At 36.8% G+C, this 25665-nt stretch overlaps 1 protein-coding gene across 12 annotated transcripts in view; it reads left to right on the forward strand.

The window, feature by feature from the left end:
* Positions 1–25665, forward strand: part of LOC139116755 (protein phosphatase 1 regulatory subunit 12A-like) — a 132535-nt gene extending 106870 nt beyond the window's left edge. For 9 of the 12 annotated variants that reach the window (XM_070679459.1, XM_070679400.1, XM_070679451.1 and 6 more), the window contains 5 exons: positions 19815–19864; positions 20384–20522; positions 21199–21360; positions 21879–21929; positions 22293–24719. In XM_070679459.1, coding sequence (XP_070535560.1) covers positions 19815–19864; positions 20384–20522; positions 21199–21360; positions 21879–21929; positions 22293–22379 — 489 coding nt within the window. In that variant the 3' untranslated portion in view covers positions 22380–24719. Of the gene's footprint in view, positions 1–19814; positions 19865–20383; positions 20523–21198; positions 21361–21878; positions 21930–22292 lie in introns of all 12 variants that reach the window. The other 3 variants (XM_070679469.1, XM_070679408.1, XM_070679443.1) reach the window with 1 other exon arrangement.

Here is a 25665-nt window from a genome sequence, read left to right on the forward strand (position 1 = left end):
CAAATAGCTGTATCCAATCAAAAGTTATGAATTTTTAAAGCAATAAAAATGCCATTTTTTCGCGGACAATTTTCGGCAAATATTAACATTATTTCAATGAATGCCGATTCCTTCAAGTTTGGCAACCCATAATTTTTTATTTACTTCACATGGAATCATTAAACTATGTGTCTTGTGCACAGATTTACCCAATATTACGGAAAAATCAAGATTTGACTGATGCACAGTCTTGGATTTTGAAACTGTGAGTGTTGAAAATTGAAAATATTTTGTCTGACTTAGTCAAAATTGCGGCGGCACCGTCAACCGTACCATCGAAAAATGGATGGATTTTTATGTTTTTATGAATTTTGAATTCACATAACTTAAAAACTAGAGCTCACAATACAATGAAATTTTGTCACAATGTTATTTAATAACACTCAATTCTAAAAAATCAATTTAAACTGCCAATTGTCTTTTAATGCAGTTCATTTTCAGCCATAAAATTGTAAGAAATAGCTGTCCCTATCTTCAGCCTCAGGCAGGCTGTCAATGGTGTGTCAGTGTGACTGCCTTCCGCCGCCATCTTGAGTCACACTGTACTGAGGTCTATGAATGAACACGATTTTGTTTTTATGATTCGTACTTGTGCTCGTGGACAGATTTTCGTCATGTTTCACAGAAATGTTGGAATGATGTTTAAAATGATCATGCTACAAGTTTTATGGCAAAAATATGTATCTAAATGGGAAAAATCTACACCGAATTTACCGTACTCACTTTACCTCGTGTTTGCTGGCTAAAATTCCCAGAATATAACAAAAACTCACCACTACATGTAAATGGGATGGTCTGCCACTTCCTGGCCAAGTTTCACAGTTCTATGACAGCGTGCACAGGGCCCGAAAGCAGTTCCGTTGCGAAATAGGTATTGACTGGATTCAGAAGTGCGTGCCATGAGCGGCGACCGCTCGAGCGCTGTGGCCGGTCAGTACAAAGTGGCATTTTTGGAGAGGAAAAAACACTATTTTTCTATCGTTTTTTTCGTCAGTTTTTTAATGAAACCTGCCTCATACATCGATTTTAATTGGAAATATCCATTTTTTCAGTAACTGAGCTACTTATTTTCAGAAAAAATGGCGTTTAAAATTTCACGAAAATCAAATTTCACTTTCAGTGTGCGTGAGTTGCGTATAATGTCGGAACATTTTAGCTTAACTTTGGCCACCCTACTTATAATGCTTTTGATGACCTTGAACTTCTTCAGTTTCAAACATTTGTCTCTTCAGTTTGCTTTCTCTGAGTATGTACATTCTCAACTTATTCAACAGAACTCACAATGTTAATCAAAGATATCCACCTTCTTCATCAGTACATGTGTCACAAAAGGTTCTTCTCTACATAACACAGCAGAGCTCTGTCAACTGTTGAGTTGCTTGTTCTTTCAAAACTGCTGGTCAGACAGCTTTAATATTTGGTTTACAAGTCCCTAGGATGACCTAAGTGAGATAATTTCATACAGTCAGGAAATACTTATTTTGTATCCATGTCTATAGTAGCTTCAGGGACTTTGGCCCTATGTTTGACTTGTTTTGATAACTATATGGGAGCGAACAGTGATGTTTTCACTATTTTTATTTGTTCTGATCTGTATGATCACCAGTTCCATGCATAGCAACGGAGATTTTAAGATCGGTATTTACTGTAACAAGCATGAATTATGGAAACCCTTACTCCAGAGTGCGCAGAAATTCCCTTTTGGTGCCGTTTTGGTCGCCTGATATACTTAGTGTAAAGCGAAGTGAGACAGTTTGATTTTTGGTAGAGAATCTTTCTGTTAGTGGTACAATTTTGCCATTAATAGGACACACTGAAATGATGGCATTGTTTTGCGTTTCAATGTGCCACAAGTGTTTGCAATATTGATTCAGAAGTGTATTTGGTAAACTATCACAAATATGACATTTTCTGAAAACTTGGTTTAGACTATCCAATTATAAATACTTGTCCAGTATGATTAAATAAGTTCATTTTGGGTATGGTGATGTCAGGGGGTTTGAGTGTAGAGGAGGGTGGCCTGGGGGGAGGGTGGGCTGCTTCAATCAATGGCAGGAGGAATAGCTATGTCAAGAAACTTCACTGTGGTACAAAAATATTTTGGTAGACCATTTAAATTAACGACCTAACTAGCCATGAAAATAAAGTCCAACAGAGTGTTTCGTTTTGTCCCCTCAAAATTTAAGATTTGTTGTATGTTGTGAGTTGTCTACACACATACAGTGTAGCACTATTAGTAGAATTCCAGCCTTGCTTAGCAAACGACTAACTCTTATAAACAGTGAGCCAACCTCAGGTATTGAATTCCAGTGAGATCTCCAGTCACCAACAGGGCATGCAAATGACCCCCAAATCAATATTTGCAACACACTGCGCCCCTTTAGATATGTAAAGTGAGGTCTTAAGTTCACCCCAGTGATCAAACAGCAATAGTTAGTTTCTCAGAGCGTGCTACATTGTCACAGCACAATAGAGGAAAAACTTTTATACTCCGTACTCGACAAGGATATTTTGTGCCCCCTGGTTGTCTTGCCCCGGAAAAAAATATTGTGACTGGGTTGTGGTTCTGGAATAGCATGTAGCTGTCTGTGTCAGCAAGACGTCATCGAAGTCAACGCTACACACACTGGGGTGATTTACGTCACAGAATCTCTGGAGATATGCCACCACATTGATTAAGAGGCACTATCAGGCACCTTGTTAAGTTTATTTAAAAGAATGGCCTCCTACGGCCGATATTCCACCAGCTATTCCGGTCCTCGGAGAGGCTCCTACGGTAGTTCCAGCAACAGTCTAGGAAGTTCTGGGATCCTGTCCAGTATGAGCTACGGATCAACCCCTTCCCTGGGAAGCAGCTATTCCTCAGCATATACACCAACGTCAACCAGTGTAAGATTATGTCAGTTCATAATTTGGGCATATTTTTCGACCGCAAAGCCAAAAAGAAATGACTGAAAAAAGTCCCAGTTTCGGAGAGTGATTCTTCTTGAAGGTAGTTTTTCCCTAGTTGGACCCCACTGAAAATCTCGTCAACGCTGTATCCCAAAATAATCAAAGATTTCAAAACACAGCAGTGAGGCCAACCATACCAGTTATCCTATGTAAACTTTACATAGATTGTACTAATTTTATTATCACAATTTTGTCTCTGGCAGTGCAATTATTGATTGTTGGTTTATTGATTCTGACAGTGTTTAGCCATGATGGCTGCAGTATCGCAGTGTTTGTGTGCTTAACTAATCCTTTAATTAATTTTTTAAGTCTGACCAAGTGTGTGGTGTACTAAACCGCAGACCGGGGCTGAATCTTGAATGTAATTGTTTTATAATATGGCTTCCCAAAGAGTGTGTTATATCTATGTGTTACTTATAGTTACTGATTTCTGTGTGAACTTATGTTAGTTGTTCAGGAGACTTTTTTCGTCTTAACGGCATGATTCACCGAGTTAGTAAAATTCCCCGGGTAGCCTTGGATATTGAAGAATTCTATCATGGCCATTTATACCCTGCCAGTATGTAGACGTGATTAACTACTGTGGTAATGGTGTTACAATATACTGTCTGTATGCAGAGATATCACAGTGTGGGTGCGGGTGTGTTTCTGGGGGTGTGCCCATATGTGTGTATATCTATATATGCGTAAGTGTTCAATGTAAAGCTATTGCACGACCACAATTTTGCACTCTTGGGCGATTTCGATGCTGTCATATCATGTATCGGTGGTACATTTCATATGGAATTGATGACCTTACCAATGGATATATGTTGGTGTTGTCAGTATAGTGTGTGTACATAAAAATGTTTCTCAATATCTGTAATCTGCATCAGCTATACTGTTGCTGTTTGTACCTGGTTTCCACAAGCTACGCAATATCAGATTTTGCAGATATGTACCTGACAGCTGTCAAATCTACCCCAACAACACCACCACCCCCTTGTCATGCCATGTACTTTGTTCTCTGTGTAGTTTGTTCTCTGTGTAGACCTTGCCTTAAAATCACATACGTGTATTAGGAAAACAAGAGATTGTCATACAGAACGAGTTGCAGTAATGTTTTGTGGCCTTTGTGGTCATATTTGACAAAGGGGATTTATGTGAAGCCAGATTCTATACCTTAGAGTTTGTCTCCAATGATATCAAACAAGGTAGAGTTGTTGTTGGATAGTCTTGGCAAACGAGGATTTCTGTTTCATATTGTCATTTGACTAGTATGTGTTCATCTTGCTGCATGTGGCACCCTTGTATCATCGGCGTGCCCTCTCTCATGGCCAGATACTGACCTCTTCGCAGCGCTACAATCAAAGTGAAAATAGGTCATGCATGGTTTGATAAACTTTTTTCAACCATTTTGTATGTCAAGATTTGGCACACCCCAATTCCGCTGATGCGAATGATGTGTGGCCTTTACACTGTTCTGCAGTGAGGAGGATGGGGTGAGAGTTCAAAGTGCAAAGGTCATGGTTTCATCTTGTGTCTGACTTTCAATCTATGGGAAGCATATCATATTCCAGGTTATACATCTAAAATAAATGTTTCATAGTGATGGAGGATACAAAACATGAAGTGACAATTGTGTTGCTAGCATACTCAGGGGAACAATTTTTGAACCGGACCAGTGGAGATTTGATTGCATAAATGTTGAAATTTGAAAAAATTTACCAGGTTTTCTTGAAGGAGAATATGGAATAGAAATCCTGCACATGTATAAATTGTGTAATATTTTGCCAGACAAGATATGAAAATTGTTATGCCTTCTCTATGTATGATGATGTGGAATTCCAATGTGCAATACCAATGCCTGTAATGAAATCTGTCAGTGTTGAACTTTAACCCTCTGAGCGCCAAAGTCAATTTTCGACACCTTTACAAAATGTACCCCAGTCAAATTTTTTTCAGATTTTTGACAAAATTTTGATGAAAAGCTGTAGTCAATGAAATGTGATGTCCATTTGGTCCAAAATTGTCCAAAAAAAAACTTAAAAATTCATAAAAACTATTGAAATGTTTTAGTAAAATTTTGGTGGGAAAAATCACAGTACTCAAAACAACTCACAGGGTTGCTCAAGTATTACTGAAATAATTCTCTACAAAACAGATCATAATATTTTCACATTGTGATCGTCGATGGTTCTACTTTTGTGTTCCACTGGTATAGCTCTTGCTGACTTAGTGAAGTCACAACTATGATATTAAAAATGAGCCACACAAAAATTTCCCGCACACATCCGCCACCCCTCGCCAATTTTATGACCTATTATTCCATGTAATTCAGCCATAGATTTGAGGTCAGGTTGTTTCAAAAGAGTTTATCAAAATTTGATTTTGTGAAATTTATAATCTGAAAAAGTATAGGTCATGTTTCTAAGTTTTGCGAAATACAACCAGAAAAAAATTACAGCAGACTTAGACATGTCAACGTTACTATACAATAAAAGTTTTAAATGTAGATTCCTGATGGTAGGTTTCATTGACTGGTAACCAGTCAATTGCTCCTTTGTGTGACAACAAAACATCAACGGTAAATTCTTTGGCTTTCAGAGGGAGCAGTGATTTTTGAATACCTCTGTTCAAGTCTTTATTCATATGGGGATCTCATCTTTACTATGGGCTGTATCCTATATTTATTGTTTTGTCAGTCACCGTCTGTTCCCTAAGTAATGGTGCGTGTTGGTCTGGCATAGTACAGTACATATTAAAACCCTATGAGTACCAAACTCCACTTTTGTCGCCTTCATAAAATATAATGCAGACAATTTTTTCTTCCGATCCAAACAATTTTCTCAGGTTTTCCCCAAAATTTGGATCAAAAACTGCAGCCTGTATGAAGTTATGGCCATTTGGTCCAAAACAATCAAAAACATTCCAGAGAAGTTCATAAAAATTGGCGAAATCTTGCACTAAGATTTTAGGTGGGAATAATTACAGCACTCAAAGGATTAATTGTCTGTTTTTAATCCGAGGAAATATGCTCCAAGAAGGTCAGTGTTCAGTCATAGTATGTTGTCTGTCATAACATAAAATAAAAACAGGCTACAAAAAAATTTATCACCTTACAAGAGTCATGTGTACGTCTAACCATAATAGTACTGGTGAACTGTCTGACTTTGTCTTTTCTGAACTCTTTGAGTCAATGAGAGAATTTCTGGAAACTTTATCGTGTCAGCCCTCCACCGGCACAGATATGATCACAACATTTTCTTGGCTCAAATAACATCTTTTCTGAGGTAGTGGTTTGTCATTCAGGTTTGAAAGGCTCACAGATAGCAGTGGAATTTAACAAAAGAAAAGAAATATCAAGTAAATTGTAATCTTCTGAATGTGGTAATGTGTATTCAATCTTGAACCAGCATGATTGAAAATTTCGTCAGGATCTGAAAAGTCGACTCTCGACTCCACTTCATGCAAAAAGTGTCAGAAGTACAAAATAAAACAAGAGGTGGTCACCCTACATAAAATATTGATATAAGGGTGGAATAGTTTGCGTTTACCCTGAAATGTCCCTGTTGTGTATTTCTTTTCTTTCAGCAAAGTGACCTTATGTGACCTCCATAAACCACAGAGAATTGTTCCATGTTTGAAAGCGAATTTATAAAATTCAGTGATACCTGTGTGAGCTGGCCATGAAATCAGGTTGTTGGATCAATACGTCCCATGTCGATGGTTGATTTGACAGTTGGTGAGTCACACCATACTGTGAGGGACAGTTGTTTAGTTTTCAAAAGGCTTTAGGCATTGCAAAGGGATTGTTACATATTGTACTTGCCAACAAGGTGTGACAAGGCGTGGAGTCGGGTGCGGTATCCTGTGTACTCACTAGGGACGTGTGATGTCAAATTCAGACGAACTGAAAACCTGTACTCCTTGTCAGTCGCAGTGATAAGAGATAAAAATTTGTTGTGATAAGAGCTAATCTTATTTTGATAAAGTGAACATAGATTCCAGTTCCCAGCAGTGATCTTTGATACCTTCACTACAATAATATCTTTGTGTGTTTTCTGGTGTTGTTAACCCTTTCACCCCCAGTTTCCTGTGTACAGGTCCAACTTTACCATAGAAAACAATGGATTTGGGACAAACCATGGTGGTGAAAGGGTTAAAGGGGCAGGTCATTTTTATCAGCTTTATCTAAAAGCATTTTGGCCAACTTGATAAATATTGCAAAGGAAAACAAAGAGCTAACACCATGTAAATATTCAATGCCAACAACGACTAATGCGAGAACCAGGGATTAAGAATTGCCCCTTTAAACCTAGACTTTCATCAATGTAGGATTTTATATAACCTGGAATTGAACACAATATAAATTTTTTGCCTCTTATATTTGTCTTGTACTGCACCAAATCTGAACAAAGTCCAGACTTGTGTCGGTGGTGACACCATTGTCATTGGTTGTACAGTATACACATGATATCTGTAGCTATTTCACACACTAGGCTAGCCGCATGAATTTCAAATACCACTTGAAAATATCTTTTCATGTGGTAATGTTATAAAGTGATCTTCTTGCTGTACAGAGCAAATAATTACAAACATATTCCTTGTTCACAGTTGTGCAGTCTCTTGAAGTTTCCCTTCTCTACATCTCCTTTCATTATTGACCCTTCGAGCGCCAATTTTTGTTGCCTTTATAAAATATATCCCAGTCAATTTTTTTCAGATTTTCGCCAAAATTTTGTTACAAAATTGTAGCCCATGTAATGTAATGTCCATTTGGTCCAAAATTATCAAAACGATTTCGGAAAATTCACAAAAATTTGTAAATTGTTGCACTAAAATTTTGGTGGGAAAAATAACAGCACTCAAAGAGTTAAGTTTCTATGGGTCCGCGGCATTTGTCACTAGCACAGCTTTCCTTACTAGCTGCCTGAATTCCAAAAAACCACATAAAAAAACAGTGTTTTGTCCCTTGATAGTCCCTCTCTAAATTAGCCATGGTGGTGATAAAACTGTTTGTTTTTGTTAGGAGTGTTGACACAGTAAACTTCATTGTTCCTTGATCAATACTTCAGACGTTGTGTCAATAGGCTTGAACTAACACTGGTTAGTGATCTATGAGTCCATGGTGGGTCTTGAAACTTCCGTGACTGTCAAAGGTGTTGCCGACACACTTGTTGTGCTGTCAATGGTGTGAGCGTTGTTGATTGGCAGATGATGTAATAGATAGCCTTCAGGTACTTGTGTCTCATGAAGGCCGGCTGTCTGTACAACGAGTCCTGTTGTTGATTAGGTAGAATTCTCACTTACAGCAAAACTGAGCGCAGTTTCTAACTTCTCTGCTCTATCAGTCACATCTACCAGTCTGTGACAGCTACAAAAATTATGCTTTATGAGTGGAGAACTTTCAAGGAGAGACATTTGTTGGATTTCAAAAAAAAATGTGTATTTCTGAAAAGAATCGTGTAGAGATCATGATAAGTTCTGTTTGCTGTGCGTGCCAGTGTATTTATAACTGCTGTGTGTTAGTTGCATGGTAGAATGTATTCTAACCTGATAATATACATAATTCAACCTCTTCTCTCAACATCCCAAAAAACATCCACATTAAAAGATACTATTCTACCAAGAACATTTCACATTTGCCCCTGTAAATGAACTTTACATTCCATCCTTTTGGTCTTCCATCCTTATTTTCTTTCAACCTCACATGCACATCCATCCCTCATACTTCTTTCCACTCTTCACCTTCTTCAAGTCCTTGAATTTTAAGTAACTTAGTGCGTGGACGCTGTTATTCTTTTCCTGATGTCTAATAATTCAGAGAGCACTGTCATTTCTTCATAATCCTCTTCTTTCTCTTCTAAGTGTCACCCTTTTTATCAAAATCAAAACAAGAATAAAGTATGCTTCCATGACCTACATGAGTCTCTATCTCATTGTGTACTCTCCTTTCATTATCAGAATTCATACGTATATGCTCACTTTAACACTTTGAGTGCTGTAAATTTTCCCGCCAAAAATTTTTGTGCAACATTTCACCAACTTTCATGAATTTTTCTGTATTTGTTTTGATAATTTTGAAGCAAGTAGACATCACATTTTAATGGCTGCAGTTTTTTATCAAAATTTTAGCAAAAATCTGAAAAAAATCTGACTGGAGTATATTTTGTGAGGGCGACAAAAATTGACTTTGGCACTCAAAGGGTTAATACCATCCCGGCCGTCCAATCACATGGGCAACAAGCTTCTTGTCGTCTCACATGGCTCCCACTACCACCACTCCTTTATAACACACTTCATAAGCACTTGCCATTAAGCTGGCAGTATAAAATTGCCATAAAATATTGAAAGGTCAACAACTTGCCGGTTCAAGAGCTCTCGTACCGCCTCTGTGATTTGACACAGATCTACAAATCTTCCTTCACACCAGAAAATAATTACACATGCATTGATATCAAGCTTATTTCAATAAATTAATTCGTGATTTTCTCATGAAAGATAGTCTATTGTCATAAAAGTTTTGCATGTCGATTTCCTGTCATTCCAGTTTCTAGAAATATTTAATTTGATTTCAATAGATGAGAAAACAAAGTGGTATTGTAGAGTTTAGCAAAATGGAATGTTACTGTAGAGACTGTCAAAAAAGAGTGTGGAATTTGGTTTAAAGATTAATTATCTGAATAAATAGCAAAACAAATAATTATGGGGCGTAGTTTAGTGTGGGTAAACAGATTCATAACAATTTCTGAGCAGAAAGGAGGACACGTGAAAGGAATGCAACTGTGTGCGTTCAAATAATTTAGGTCAACCCGCATCTTCTTTTCACATAGAATGTAAACATCGCTTAGAAGTTGTCATAACTGATACTACAGCCGAGCTAACAAGGTTGTGACTCAATTGTTCTCTGTGTATGTCATTGAAACTAAGGTGATGGGTGGCTTACAGCTCCAATGCACGGACACTTGGAATCTTGCCAGTGTCTCCAGAAGTAGTGTTGGGTGTTCATCTCACAATATAGATGAATTGTTTGGACGTTTAAAAATATTCTCAAACTGGGACCAGTAGCTGTAACTACTTTTGTTTCGTTTTTTTTTTTGCGGATTACAAGTTCTTGTTCTACTCCCCTAAGCATGTTGAAACCGCAGCTATTAAACTTGTCCATGCACTGTAGTTGAATTCTACTCTGGACCAGAATTCGCTTGTCAACTATAACAGTGCAGTCTACACATGAACAGGCTGAGTTAGTCATCTCAACACTGCATCTCAACACACTTTACGGAGCAAAACAAGAAACTCTTGTTGACATTAGAAACAAAAATAGTGAAAGATTAGCGAAACTTACAGCTACTGTACTAGCCCTTTAACAGTGGCGCCTTACGTTTTCAGTTTATTCTACTGTTTGAACAATTAGTCATATTTGAAATTCAAATTCAAATATACTGTATTACTGTCAATAATGACATTTTAGCCATTCTGCTGTAAGCTTCGGATGGATTGCACGCCCAGCTCAGAAAAATAATATTCTACCGGTACAAGCAAGCTTGTCCGTCCATGCCTAGTACAATTTTAGCATTAATCCAGCACTTATTTATTACAGCAAACTATGCCCAGTGCATACCTGAGAGATTTTAAGGTCTTAAAAGTTTCTGCTGTTAACAGTGTTACTATTGTCTTTGCGGAGGCAACGCAGGTCCTCTTGAAAAGGATTGTGGGTAAAGTATTATCTGTTCACTTTGTGTCAATGCATAATCTTCAACTGGAATGTACTCAGGGTAGACGTGAAAAAGTTTCACCCTGTAACGATTATCGCATTCTGGTTGCATATGGCTCTGTCATTGTGTGTGTATTGGCTGTATGTAGAGAGTACAATTTTAGCAATGTTGTTCATCGTCCTTTGAAAGATATTTTATGTCAGATGAGAACAGTGTCCCAGCAAGCATGTCATATACTTTGGACCTTAATGTTTCAGAGTCAAGCTGTTAGAGCTCCACTGTACTATGTAATTTGACTGCAATCATACATAGTAGATTATTAAGATAGAATGCATCTTGGGGACAGATATTCAGACTCGAAAACTTTTACAATATTCACTTGTTGGGGCTCACTTTGAAGAATTTGGAGTCAATAAGGTTTTCACCAGCTTAGTTTTGTAAAAATCAGAGACTTTTATTTTCCCACATAGAGATAACACAGGATGGCGGCCATTTTGAATTTCAAATATCGATAAAGATTGGGTAATTTATTTCTTTTGTACCAAAATTTGCACAGTGACCTCTATCTTTGTTCTTGATTTTGAAAGAGAGTGGCTGAAAGTTTGCTTGAGGAAAGTTTGATCAAAAGTGTAAGTCTTTTATTTTTGACGCACGTACTACCTTAAAGGCAGCATGACAGGGTTTTATACAGAAAACAGACCAACTATTCATAAATTGATCGCAGTAGTGTATTTCATTGTGTTTGTCAAGTATTCTGTGAAAAGTATATCACTTTTGCTTTGCCCCAGGATGGCATCTAGTCATAAGTATTCGACCTCACCTGCCTGTTTGGAGAGACAATTTATTTCACTTGAGCTGGTCTTTTCAGACGACCTTATTTCAAAACAAGAAGAAAAATGTTCTTTGTGGTCCGACATAAAGGTTAAATATAGCAGTCACAAGTCCTTGTCAAAATCAGCAGTGAAAGGTTATGGTCCACAAAGGACCGATTGATGGCGAGGGGTCGATTGTGGTCTAAATTTGACTCGAAGGTGTGAAGCGGCTATTAGCTCTGCTTGAAAAAATCCACAGAGAGGTTAGAATGCCAGCAGGCTGTGAAAGGTAATACTGCTGCCTGGCTGGCTGTAGTCTAAATGTGTCCTTGGTATGATTGACCAAAAATATACCAAGGATAAAATACTGAAACTTAGCAGGGATGATTTTGCTGTTGCTTAACGTAGAATGCGCCAGGGGCACAGGTATTCAAACTCTCAAATTTTCGACAATTTGTTTGTGATCTATCATTTTTTGGGGCTCATTCTAAAGCTCTCGGAGAAAGAAAACTTTTCACCATCTTAGTTTTTCGATAATCCAAAATTTAATTTTTTTTCCCATAGAGTTAACACAGGGATGGTAGCCATTTTGAATTTTGAATATCAGTGAATATTTGGTAATTTGTTTCTCTAGTTCCAACGTTGCACTCTGACCCCTGATTTTTCATCTTGATTTGGTAAGAGAATGGTTGAAAGTTTCATCTTGGAAATTTTGAACAAACGTTAAGTCTTTCACTTTACTACCATAAACCAGCAAGCAGAACCAAAGAGGATTCATATGAAAATTGTTCAGAAACAGTTTTCTATTTCACAAATTATGAACTTGAAATACTTGCATTGTTTGTACATTAGGTTATAAACACATATATTACTGTTTCATGTGCACTGTGAAATGAAATTTTACTGAGGGACTAGAGGAGAACTCAGTGTTTGCCAAGAAATATCTTGTGCCAACCAATATATTTCGAAATTGTAATGTATTAGATATATATATGTACGCTGTTCAATGCCTTTTAGCCTGATTTAATCTTGTCGGCAATGTATTCTGCACAAGACACTTCAAAAAATATTGCCCATTTAATTTCAAAAACTTCACTACCACATGAAATCTTAATATTTCACAAGTAACAATATGTCTTCAGATTTAATAAAGGATTGAAAAGGTGACATAAAATTTTTAAGAAAATTGTAGGAAATAGTTTAAAGAGCAAGTTCGTATGGTATTTGGCCTTCCTTGGAGCAAATCTCAAAACTGGCGGTTGTGAACTATGACCCCTATGGAGAAAGAAGGCTGTCTGTTTTCGTTGAATGCCGCAACTTTTTTTCCCACCAAAATTTCAGTGCAATATTTTACCAGTTTTGAGAATTTTTCTTTGATATTTTGGATACTTTTGGACCAAATAGACATCGTATTTCATTTGCTACAGTTTTTTATCAAACTTTTGGCATAAATGTGAAAAAAAATTGGCTAGAGTATATTTCATAGAGGTGACGGAAATTGACTTTGGGGCTCAAAGAGTTAAATGGCAGTAGTGTGTAACTTAACTCAGCAAGGCAGCTTCTAAAATTGCGATTTTATCATCAAACACAGTTTGAGTGTTTTTGATGTACACACATTCAAAGGCTGTGGCCACCATAGAAAACAGCTGTTCGAAAACGCTTATTTTCAAAATTCAAATTTATCTGGCCGACCATATGAATAGAAGGAAAAACGTGAGATTGATATTTTCGTCTTCAACGCAAGAAAGTAGGTCAGCGTCTGCACTGATAAATATTTTCGGCAGTTTGTTTGTAATGACACGTTTCCCAACATTGTCTTTTTGACAGTTTTATATTGATCAGGTCTACTGAATTTTCATGAGGCGCTGCATCTATGTAAACAGACGGCATCTTTACAGCAACGGCTCAATACATTGAACTACGATTTATTCGTATGTAGAATTATAGTGGTGTGGAAACGAAGCAGTGACACGTGAAATGCAGTGGAGTTGATGAAAACCGAACTGACGAACAGATGTTACAATTCTGTAAACACATAGATTATTGCTGCAATGTATCCGGCTGTGTCATGAAAAAGGCCAGCGTTTCCAATGATTGCCCACTATTGATTCAGGGCACTAAATTTCAGGCAAATCTTTTACCTGTCTTACCACGAAAAGACCAGACTGCAAAATAATCTATCCATTATAAGCCATAGTGTGTTTTTGTCACCTGTCACGATACAAGCAGATTTCTACTGATAATGAAGATTTGACCCAGTACATTACAATTTATTCATATATGATATGAAAGATCTTCATGGTCGTATTGACATCTTTAAAAGTTGAATTTTTGGCAGGGATTAGGAGATGAGGACAACTGAACACAAAAAAGTAAACCAGCTCTTTTTATTATTTTTTAAAGATTTCTTGAGCAATTAGTTTAAAGAAAAATAAAACAGTACAATGTCTAATATAAAGACCTTCCAGAAAATCAGGGGCATTTACCTAATTTGTTTTCATAATTATAAAGCAGTCCATTTGTCAGACCAGCAGTCGACAAGAGTTTTGCTGAGAAACCAGCTTTTCAATATGTTGTGAAATACAATTGTAAACTAGGGCAGGAAATCCAAACATTGGTGTACATTGCGTATCAAGGTGACAGAACAGTACGAGTTCTTCTTGGCATGTACAGAGGTCAAAGGTTGCCAAGTGAGGAGCGTAAAGTTCATAGGTCAGGTGCTCACCACAGCCGACAGCAGTCAATTTTAAAGTACTGTAGTTTGCAATAGTGTGGTATAAAATTAACTCTTTGAGTGCAAGTCTTATTTTTGTCCCCTTTATAAAATAAAAATTTTTCTCAGATTTTTGCCAAAATTTTGAGAAAAAACTGTAGCCAATGAAATGTGATATCCATTCGGTCCAAAATTATCAAAAGATTACTGAAAAATTCATCAAAATCGGTAAAATTGCACTAAAATTTTGGCGGGAGAAAATTACAGCGCTCAAAGTGATAAACCAGTCAATAACTCTGCAATGCTGAGGCTCTCACTGATTTAATACTTTTGTCAGAGATCATGTCAAATGTCCAGACACTTCCATTCCGATGATTTTAATACTGGGACCTCTCTTCCTTGATGTGGTACAACGTATTGTTCTGTGCACGTACCAATCAACCAGATTCAAACTTTGCAAGTCCTTGGTTTCTATTGAATTTTAAATCCATGGAAACAATTTACACTCTGTTTAGTCTCCTCAGGAACATGTGTTCTTTTCACTGTAAATTATGCTTTCCTTGGTTAAAAGTGGATGCCATACCCTGACGCAGCATAGCCCTGCCTAGTTAACACACATCATGATAAAAAATATCAATGTAACTGTTTTTAATAGGGCGTGCATAGATTTTTATTGTGTTAAAATAGCCTGGTTTTCCATTCCTTGAGGACTTGGTTGTACTTTGTCCGTGTCCTGTATATATCAGTATTCAACACCGACCAACACTTGGCCCATACTAATCTACAGCACAATTTTACACTGTCCTGGGGACATCTTTGTATTGCTCCCTCAGACAAGCACTGATTTATACCATTAGTAAGATGGACCCAGTTTTATTCACGTATACCCATTGTTGTTCATTGTCAACTTTAATCCTGCAGAAATGAACCCATATATATAAAATATCCGTATATGCTGTATTTCCTAATGGTTTAGAGTCCAGGGTTGAGGACTTCTTCACCTCATTTTGTAGACGTGAACTTGATATCTTGTCGAGGGGTCGTAAATCTTGCAAGGAGCAATTAGTGTCTTTATCATCCGCATGTTTTAGAGAAGATTGACTTTGACCTCCCTGTGAGTTGTGACAAGTTGTTGAAACAAATGCTCACATGCTGTCCCGACATGAACGTACAGCCAAGATTCTGCGTGTGCAATCAGCTTGCTGTCATGGGGAGAATTGTGAGACAAGGGACCTGACTCCCTGCATCTGAAGGGTCAATAGCAATAACTTTTGATGATTTTTAGTCGGTCCACTTCCCAAGCATGTCAGAACACGTACATGTAGCTCGCAACACAGCTTCTGTAAATGTAAAATGCACCGTTATTGTTTACATGTGAATTCTAGTCCGGACCAGAATTCACTCAACAATAACAGCACTGTTGACACATGTACAGGCTGAGTTGACAAGCTGAATACTGTGTATATCAACATACTATGGAGAGTAGAACAAGAAACTGCAGATGACACTGAAAACAAAATTTTGTGAAGAAATCATCAAAAAGTTACACTTACTGACCCTTTAACGCTTTGAGTGCGGTAATTTTCTCCCGCCAAAATTTTAGAGCAAAATTTTACCAATTTTTATGAATATTTCTGTATTTTTTCATAATTTTGGACAAAATGGACATCACATTTCATTGGCTACTCTTTTTTTCTCAAAATTTTAGCAAAATCTGAGAAAAATTGACTGGGGTTTATTTTATAAATTGGACAAAAATTGACTTTGGCGCTCAAAGGGTTAAAATCGTGGATTGTTCATCTACTACCGAGGAGAATCATGAGAGTGAAGCATGTCTCTAGCACAGTTTAGTGTCTATTAATTTGATGTTGGTGTTTTCCATTGCCTCATGTTAAGCAATTGTGTTTAGATGATACAAATTCAAACCAGACGTTACAGCCAGCAAAACAGCCATAAACATGGTCATGTTTAGGAAAAAAGGCAAATTTAGAAAACCTATCCATGTTTAATGTCACAAAAATTTTGATTCCGATTATATCCCCATGTAAGTAGCACTCACACACATGGTGAAAACCTGTGAACTCCATCATTGCTCTGTCATCGTAGCATTATCCAACGTCAATGCCTTCCTGCAAACCTGACGTCTTCTATCAACACACCCATAAGTTCAGCCAGGGTCATTTATGCTTTCGGCGACTCAATATAAAGTTGATCGTGAGTGCCCATGAATTCTGCAGTACCACCATGTATTTGAAGTTTTCTCATCAATAAAAGGATGGAGAGCTACTTAAAGCATCAGAGCAAATGTAGTTTAGTCAGTTTTATCAGCTCCGTGGGTGGTGGAATCAGGGGTATGTTGGCATAGTTGTACGGTTATTTGAATTATCAGGGTGCAAGTGTTGATGGAGGGGAGATACCTGATATGCTGCCTGGGAGGGGGGAGGAGGGGCAGAGGTAGGCAAAGCAAAAGACATGGAGAGACAGCAGGAGACGGTTTAACCTTTTTAGTGCTGTATTTGTTCCCACCATAATTCTAGTGCAACAGTTTTACCAATACTTATGAATTTTTCTATAAGTTTTTGATAATTTTGGACCAATTGGACATCACATTTCCTTGGCAGTTCTTTATCATAATAAAATAAATGAAATGTTGCACTAAAATTTTGGTGGGAAAAATTACAGCGCTCAAAGAGTTAACAAAGTCTTATCCAGAGAGAGCTCAATAGGGGTAAATGTATGTGTGATGAATATGTTGTAAAATAAGGAACTTGTGGAGGTATTGTTCTGCAAGAGGGATAGGAAAAGACTAGCACCATAGAACTATTGATATGGAATAGGTCTTTATAGAGTTACTGGTAATGTATTAGAGATAATAAGTGAGAATGGTTCTTTGAATGATGTAGCATGGTTGACAACAGAGAGAGAGACTAGGACAGACTATTGGTGTAAGTAGGTAGGCTGTGAGAAAGAGATATTCAAAGAAAGTGAGAAAAAAAAATTTGAGGCCACGGAAGAGTATTGCTAAGGCAAGGATTGTTGAAAAGGAGAGATGAGACAGACAGTGCGACAGACAGACAGACACAAAGAGAGGTAATGAGCACAAGCAAGTGCCCCTATACTTTTTCAAGGGATACTTTTTTTGTCATTTGCACAAGCTTGCGTTGAATTCAGTTGTGATTTCATACAGGTTTGCAACGAAAACGTCGCGCAGTCTGTGAAATCTTCGTGACTTTAGAACATGTTTTAAAAACAGAAAAGTATTTGGACATCAAGTTTGATGCACTGGGAAGGATGTTCAGTTACTTGTCTCGGCCTTTGGATTTAAGCACCACAGTTTTATCCCAGATATTGAGGGATTAGTTTGAACTTGCACAGAAAATTTAGGAAATTTTTGGTAATGACGTGCTGTAGCCCTGAATCCTAACAAGCAACCAAAACAAAACAGGATGACATTATCGGAACTGACATCATTGATTACATGTTGAAGGTCAAAGTATGAAATCCATCAGTTTTACCACCACCATTCACCACTTTATACATTATCACTGTGATTCTGACGATACCCTGGACAGCATCAATCTTTCAGTCCAAGATTACCGACCAGTGACGCTGCCGTGCCAGCCAACAATTTATGGACAAATTCGAGATTTATGTTTGGGCCATAACATTGGTGGCTTTGATGTATTTACGTCCGCCAGGGATATGTGCAGTTGTCTCCAAACATTCATATTGTAAAATAGTTGGCGTTACTGCAACAACCCTGACCCTGACTCCTTTTCATCAGTTGTAGCATGTAACGTCATGTTATGGAAGTGTTGCAGTATGAGTTTATTCAAAGGTGACGGTAAAATCTATATACCTATCACACACCCGCCTAGTTTCTTTAACGTATCTAACCTTCCTGCAGGTGGACATGGGGTTCAGCTAATTGCAGTGATTTTGAAGAAGGGTGTTTTTATTGAGTGATATCACTATGTGTTCATTGTACTTTTAATGGCCGATTCCATTACTCCTGTTGAAGAATAATTTGTATGATGTTCAGTGTACATTGTGATTGAGGCATTGGAGAAATCTGAAATTTCTTAGAGAAATGAGAAGTTGGAATGGGTTTGAATTCAGAGAAAAAGCAGGCATTGCTGATGCAGTTGCTAAGAAAGCTTGTTGCCATGGGGATGGAGGAATGCAGTTAATGAGTGTTGAAGAGAAAGTGGTTTGTGTTGATGTTGTGTTTGATATATAAAATGATCCCTTTGGAGTTGGGGACATAATTTGTGATGAGCAAGTTCATGGTTTGGAAAATTGGACCACAACCACTGTAGGGGGTGATTTAAAAGTTGGTAACTGAGGGGGGGGAATTGTCCATCTTGGCTATTGGTTCTTAAAGTTCTCACTTTAAAAGTTTATGTCAGGGTTGGTCTGACTGTGTTAGGATTTACATCACTGAATACAAATGTATGATGATAATAACTCGTGTTCCACCTGGTGATTTGTTGAATTTTTGGATGAAGAAAGATATGAAATGATGGAGATGGTTGGTAATAAGAGACAAAACTGCCTCAACAAGTATGCTGCCTAACCACTGACAGTGGGGGTCTCTGTTGATGCAGAGGTCCCACAGATTAATCCACAAGCTGAGCAGATGGCCTGGTTTGAAGATTTATGTCTCAGCAAGCAAGGTCATTAAGATAGCATGGTTGGATGTGATGTTTGAATGATGGACTTTGATGAGCTCGGTGATGCATTTGTGATGACTGATGACTCCATCTGAGATCTGTACATGTCAATGATGAGCTGGGAAAATGGCATTATTGACATAATTAATGTGATAATTCCTTGCGAGTGAAAGATGAGTGATTTGGCATAAGGGAATGTGTGCACATAATATAGATACATAAAACACTTTTGTAAGACTCGAGATTTTACCCTTTTTCTTATCAAATTGTTGTCCATTCCAGTTGTCTTCCATACGGGACTTGGCATGTGTATTCAGGAAATGGGGGTGGAAGTGTTTAACCCTTTCACCACCATGGTTTGTCCCAAATCCATTGTTTTCTATGGTAAAGTTGGACTTGTATTCAGGAAATGGGGGTGGAAGTGTTTAAAGAACTGTTTTAAAATGAGTTGAAGCTGTGTTCATCAACATCTGCAGTAATCTATCAGTGTGTATGTCGCCAAACAGAAACCTGGAGGACTCGTACCATAACAGTAAAAAACAAATAATTAGTGACACCACTAACCTGGGAGTGGGTACCGTATATATAGATTGGTTATTAATATTTTGTGGCAACTTAAGATCTGACAGCAATGTACTGAAACAATGAGAGGCCATTTTGTTCATGGTTGAATGTAATGTTCACAAGCAGTAAAGTCCCACCCTCCCCCACTGTCATTTAGCAGCCACTAGTCAGTCTAGTTTGTTGTTTGTTTTGTACAGTAAGGGTTTTAGAATGTTTTTGAACTTGTTGGCCAGGACAATACCCAACCCTCTGAACGGAAACAGAATACCCAATGGCACCTGAAATGTAGTCAAGGAAAGATGAGGACTTCTTCAACAATTTGAACACAGTTTTGACATTTTATTTCTGTTTGTATTGTTTTCAGGGCAGTATAGCAGATCGTTATACCAATAGGCTTGGTTCCGTCCCTTCTAGGTAAGTAGAACACTTTGAATCATGTGTCCAAGAGTACAACATCAATGCTGCATTGTCTTTCAAGCAATTTTGTATCTTACTGAATCGCCTTGCAACGTGTGGCCAGTAGATGTCAAATTTTTATTTTACTTCGTTTGAATTTAAGCTTAATCTGTGAAACAACAAATTACGTTAATTGAATCCTGTTTCAACAAGATGCATATCTTCAGAAATAATCCTGATATTTCTCTACAGTTTCCTATTTTTCATGCAGATTCCTTTCAATGACCTCGTTCAGATTTGCTCAAATAACGATCAAAAATTGCTACCTCATTTTTGTCAAAAATGCCTTTTGGAATCTGCATATCTGATCGTTGAATGTGTTTTTATGTAGCACACTTTCAATACTACCAGAATCAGACTGTCTTCTACACTACTTTTCATGAAATGATAAAAAAAATCAGTGTATTGAATACGTGAATTGCATGACTTCAAATCCTGAGGAAATGGACTATACCTGATTAATTTATCTATGTCTGTGTTTGACAGATATGGAGGGTCATCATACAGCTCAGAGAGGCTTTCAAGACGACCTCTCAGCACCAGTGCAATTGATGATCGAGACAAAGACAAAAAGGAAGAACGAATCACAGGACTTCCTTGTCACAACTGTAAAAAGGTAAAACCCATGGAAATTAAAGTTCTAATAATTTCTGTATAATTTTTATTCTGTCTATGAAATATAGGCTTGCTGTTCTACTCCTCTGGTTATGTTGGAAAGTCTGGTGTGTATAACGTGTATGTGTGTGACCTGAGTTTGTCCAAAGCAATATTATTTGTCAACAGTAACTATAGAGAATATTCACAATGTGTAGTGTAAGCAAAACTTATACCTTGTATTTCAACATACAGTGTGAAGAAAAAGTAAAAAAAAACTTTTTCTGAACAAATAATGAAAATGTTATCAGTAGATAACAACTATTTCCCCTCTGAAAGACTTGCTTCCACCAAATATGTTGTTTGAAAACAGGTTATGTGTCATGTATTCTTGAAATGACTGAGATGTGGCACCAGATGACGATAACAGTTACTGGTGAAATTACAAGTTTGATGAAGGTCAAAGGCGTGATGAAAAATTCCAAACTGCACTCAGTCATGTGACTGGCCAATATATGACGTATTGACCAGTCAATATAAACTTATATACTACCAAGTCATGTAATTTTGAATACTGACTGGTTACAGTGTACATATATTGACCTGTCAACATTGATTCATATGCTAGTTGCAACATTTACATGTCAATTTATCTGATTATAATGAAAGGATCTTTTCTGTCCATTTTCTCTCGGCAGCTTTTTGAGACACAAAAAGACACTTACGAAAAACTTCAGGACAAACTAAGGGAGACACAGCTTGAATTAGAAGACACCAAAGTTCAACTTGAAAAGGCATTACAGAAATCAGATAGGCACGAAGATAGGTCAACATCGAGGGCACTAGAAACAGAGAAAAGGGTGAGTTTGGCTTCTCAGTACTGCGCCAAAGTGTACAAGCTTTTGAAAAAAGTGGGTTATATGAACACATGATAATTAACCTCATACACATGTACACACTCATACAAACAGAGTAAATTATTCATATGTGCACACATATACAGACATGTGCACCCATACAATGATGCTTACCCCCACACATACACACACATATATATACATATAAATTCATTCATGCTACCTAAATATGTTTAACTTGTCAACGGTCACTCACACATCTATTAACGGGACACTCTTATGTAAACATAAACTCAATTGATACACTTGTACGTATAGTCATATTCACTTCATTGTACATACAAATTGCATATCTACAGCACACACTTGTATTATATAAATACTACCTGAGCAAGTGAAAACACCACTAATCAGTACCAGTACATGCAAACACTAGTAAAATGTTGAAACTGATAAAAGTATTGATGAAAATGCTAATAATCCAAACATGCTGATTTTCATATCTTTCATATCATTTACAGGAGAGAAGGGGTTTAGAAAGAAAATTGTCTGAGATGGAAGAGGAATTGAAGGTTTGTCCATTTATAAGTACTTTGATATCAGCATTCAACTTGAAGATGTGTTGTGAAAATTATTGAAAATGTGTTCATGGGGCAGATACTCCAGCCTGCAACAGCTTATCACTATTCAAATACAAACGCAAGTTTACCCGTGTGAATTTCTTAGAAAAAATGTTTCTTCTGTGATGCCGATGTGAGAATTTCCTCTGTGTTCAAAAAATTTTCTCAACTCTGCATTAAATTCACCATCAATGTCTGAAGTGACTTGATTTCCTATACCCCACAGCCATAGCTAAGAGAAAGGATTTTCTCAAGTCTGTCTTAAATTTCAACATCAGTATATAAAATGTCTTGATTTTTTATCTCTCCCCTCAGCTTTTGGACAAACTCAAGCAAGATAACCAGAGGCTGAAGGACGAGAATGGAGCTCTTGTACGAGTCATCAGCAAACTCTCCAAGTAGCCGCAAACTGAAGCTTTCTGTGTCTTATAATTTTACCTCAAAAAGTAACTTTCTTCATTGTTTGTCATAAAATTCAGAAACAACAAAAAATCTTTATTTTGTCGACTCAGTTTTGCATACGCTGCCTTAAGTTTTTTTTCTTACTGTATAATAATAATTGTAGTAAGACCATTGCAAAATATATGTGTAAAATTTTGTGTAGATACGATGCTTTCCTCTTCCTGCTGTAATGGTCAGATATGTTGCCATGGTGATATGTGTAAGAATTCTCTACCATTAGTGGTATGTTCAAGTATCCCTAAAATTAAAAAAAAGAGATTTTTATGCATAACCAACAACTTCAATCAATTTGCAATCAAGATTGTTGTAGAAAATATGGGTGGTACGCTTCTAGTTTTAAATATGGATATTATTTAGAGGAAAGATGAAAGCGTTCCAAATATTGTTTTACTGAATTCATAGCAGACTATGACAACAAAGCTGTGTAGAGCAGGGCCATGTAAAAGTGAAAAATTCTAAATTAATGAACAGTGGACAGGTTAACCAATCATAGAAAACCAAGGCCAGCAGCACCTCATGGCACTCGGCCAATCAAACACTAGAGTGAGTGAGGTCAAAGTTCATTTCCCAAGGGTATCACTACCTATCTTCTCAATGAGAAAGTCATTATTTCAACACGCTTGTCATTTCATGTTACCATGGCAACCAGTAACACATGGCACCTGCCCAGCCTAGTGCAATAAAATTCCATCACATGCTTGTTGCGTGTAGATAAACTTTTGGTTTACCGTTACTTTGTTTTCTGAAATATTGGATTTGTATTTCATCGTGAATTAGTGAGGAAATGAAGTAAAAACTACTCAACCTGCTTATGTAATGGGAAAAAAATGTAAATAAAAAAAAAGATAGCAAGATTGACTCAAGTCTACATGTTGGTAGTGTTTGAAATTGTGCATATGACACGTATAGAAAATATGTTCAAAGTAGTGTACATCAGTCATGACCTTCTCAGCATTGTAGGGTTTTAAAAAATCGTTTTTCTGCCTCGTATTTTCCACTTTTTATATATTATTGTGAAGACTCGGTTGAGTGTTTTGAAATCCCCCTTGCCAATATTTAATATTTTTCATGTGAAATTTCATCACTCGTTTGGAGTCCGTTTTTGTGTGTGCGCACATTCAATGCATGGCATTAGTAGCGGTAAATAAAAACAAAAGGACAACTTCAGGACTTGTCTATGATAATAATCATGCAGAGTTTTTATCAAAACAGCCCACAACTTCGGTTTATTCTCAGATTTACTGATGAGAAGAGGCCCTGTGAAAACTTAACCTTCAGCCTTGCTGTTTCATGATAGCCCAGTTGCATCCTATTAGAAAGAATTTCAATTGAATGGTGAACAAATTTGACATGTTGTTTGTGTCTTTGAAAATTAATTCTGTGCTCACAAAGGGATGCAGTCTTCAGTCCTGTACTGAAGACTCTGCAAGAGCTACACAATCTATACGTGTTGTTAGTACAAGGTAGACACTCAAAAATATAATATTTTTTCCACCATGTTGTACACTTGAACCACATGGACTGTGAGTCCATGTGGCAAGAAGATTTAAATGTCACTGTGTATTGACTTCTGGAATTCAAGTTGTGCAGAACAAATGCATGGTTCATAAACAACAGCAGGACATGACAACTGCGTCCCTTTGCATCGTCTCTTTGCATTGCCTAGGTAAGCTCTCTGAAGGTGTCCAACAATTAATGATCTCATAAATTTTGTAGAAAAAAATGAATTCTCTTATCATTTGGAATTTGTCAACTACCAGAATCCAAAGTTAAATATTTTTTCCGCCCTCAAGGGATCCATCACATTAATTGGTATACTGTTTCAAAGCAAGATCACTCAATTTTGTGATAAAGGTCCGAAGGTTATGTTCTTTTTGACTTGGTACCACTTCCGTCAAGCTTTTTTTGATACAACTTTGTGCCTTCTCAAAAATAAGAGAAAAAAATTTTACAAAGACAAAGTTATGCTTTCAAATTTTGCCTTGCTTGCAATGTGATAAAGGCCTCTATGTGATATCATATCAGTCATGGGACAGCAAAAATGCATGGTTTTATATTTCTTTTTAGTAACTTTGTTTCAAACTAGCAACTATGCATGAACAGACCTTCTAAGATAGTCAGAAAAAAATAAATCAATTTCAAACGCCTTTGTGATGTGACAACTATTTTATTTATCTTCTCATCTTTAAAATGCTATTAGAACTACTCTTTGCAACAACCAGCTGTGCAAAACCAATTTCGGTATCAATAGCTGTAAAATAAGTTTACTAAAAATATTTGAAAAAAGAAACGAAAAAAGATTGCCAATGGATTTGCATAGTTGTAGCTATGTTGTTACTAATTATCGTATCATGTATTATTTTTTAATTGTTATTTAAAAGTTCCAAGTTGGTGCTTTAGTAATTTTTTGGCATAAAAAAAGGAAAATATGATGTAACAGAACATTTGCATTACAAAAGGGAAAGTTTTTCATTGTAAACTGACTCTGTGGCCACAGTTTTGTGTGACTATTTATTTATTTAGTCTTCCATGTAAATTAAAAACTAGCAAGTTAGTTGGGCAAGTTCCCATGAGAAAGTAACCAATTTGAGATAAACAAAAGTATTTTTCAAAAGCTTCAATTGTTTGTGTATGTAGAAATCAGTTCATGTAGAGTTAGCTAGGTAATTGGTACTCATAGCTTAGGCTTGAATTTTAAATAATCGCTGAGTCTATAATAAGCTTTGTCTTTCGTACAAAACAGGAAAAATATAAAAATAGAAAAGAGAAATTCTTTCTTTGTCTTTAATTGTGCGATGACCTAATCACATTTTTGTGCAAATAATTCAGATTTCAAATTTGACTTGGCAGGTTTAGATCTGAAGCGTCAGGGTCTTGAGGTATTTGAAATTTGTAGAGAGTGATATCTGTATCAACTTTAATGTTTTGAAAGACTGTCATGATACCTGTTGAAGATATGAATGGGAATATTTATAGTGTTATGCCAATGGGGAAAAGTATTCAACAATCATTGGTTTAATTTTAATTCATTTGTTACAATACTTTGTAACAATAAAGTCTGTGTTTGATTACAATGTTTCAAGTTGCCTGCTATCCAATCTGAAATACCCAGTAACCAAAACTTTCAAATCTGTTACATTGTTACAATGAACTGCTTCAATTTGATTACATTGTTACAATAAAATATTTCAAGAGAGTCTGATTTTACTTGAAATGTTTCAACTTC

The sequence above is a fragment of the Ptychodera flava genome, chromosome 2 (genome assembly GCF_041260155.1).
Source record: "Ptychodera flava strain L36383 chromosome 2, AS_Pfla_20210202, whole genome shotgun sequence".
In the NCBI taxonomy this organism is placed as follows: domain Eukaryota; kingdom Metazoa; phylum Hemichordata; class Enteropneusta; family Ptychoderidae; genus Ptychodera; species Ptychodera flava.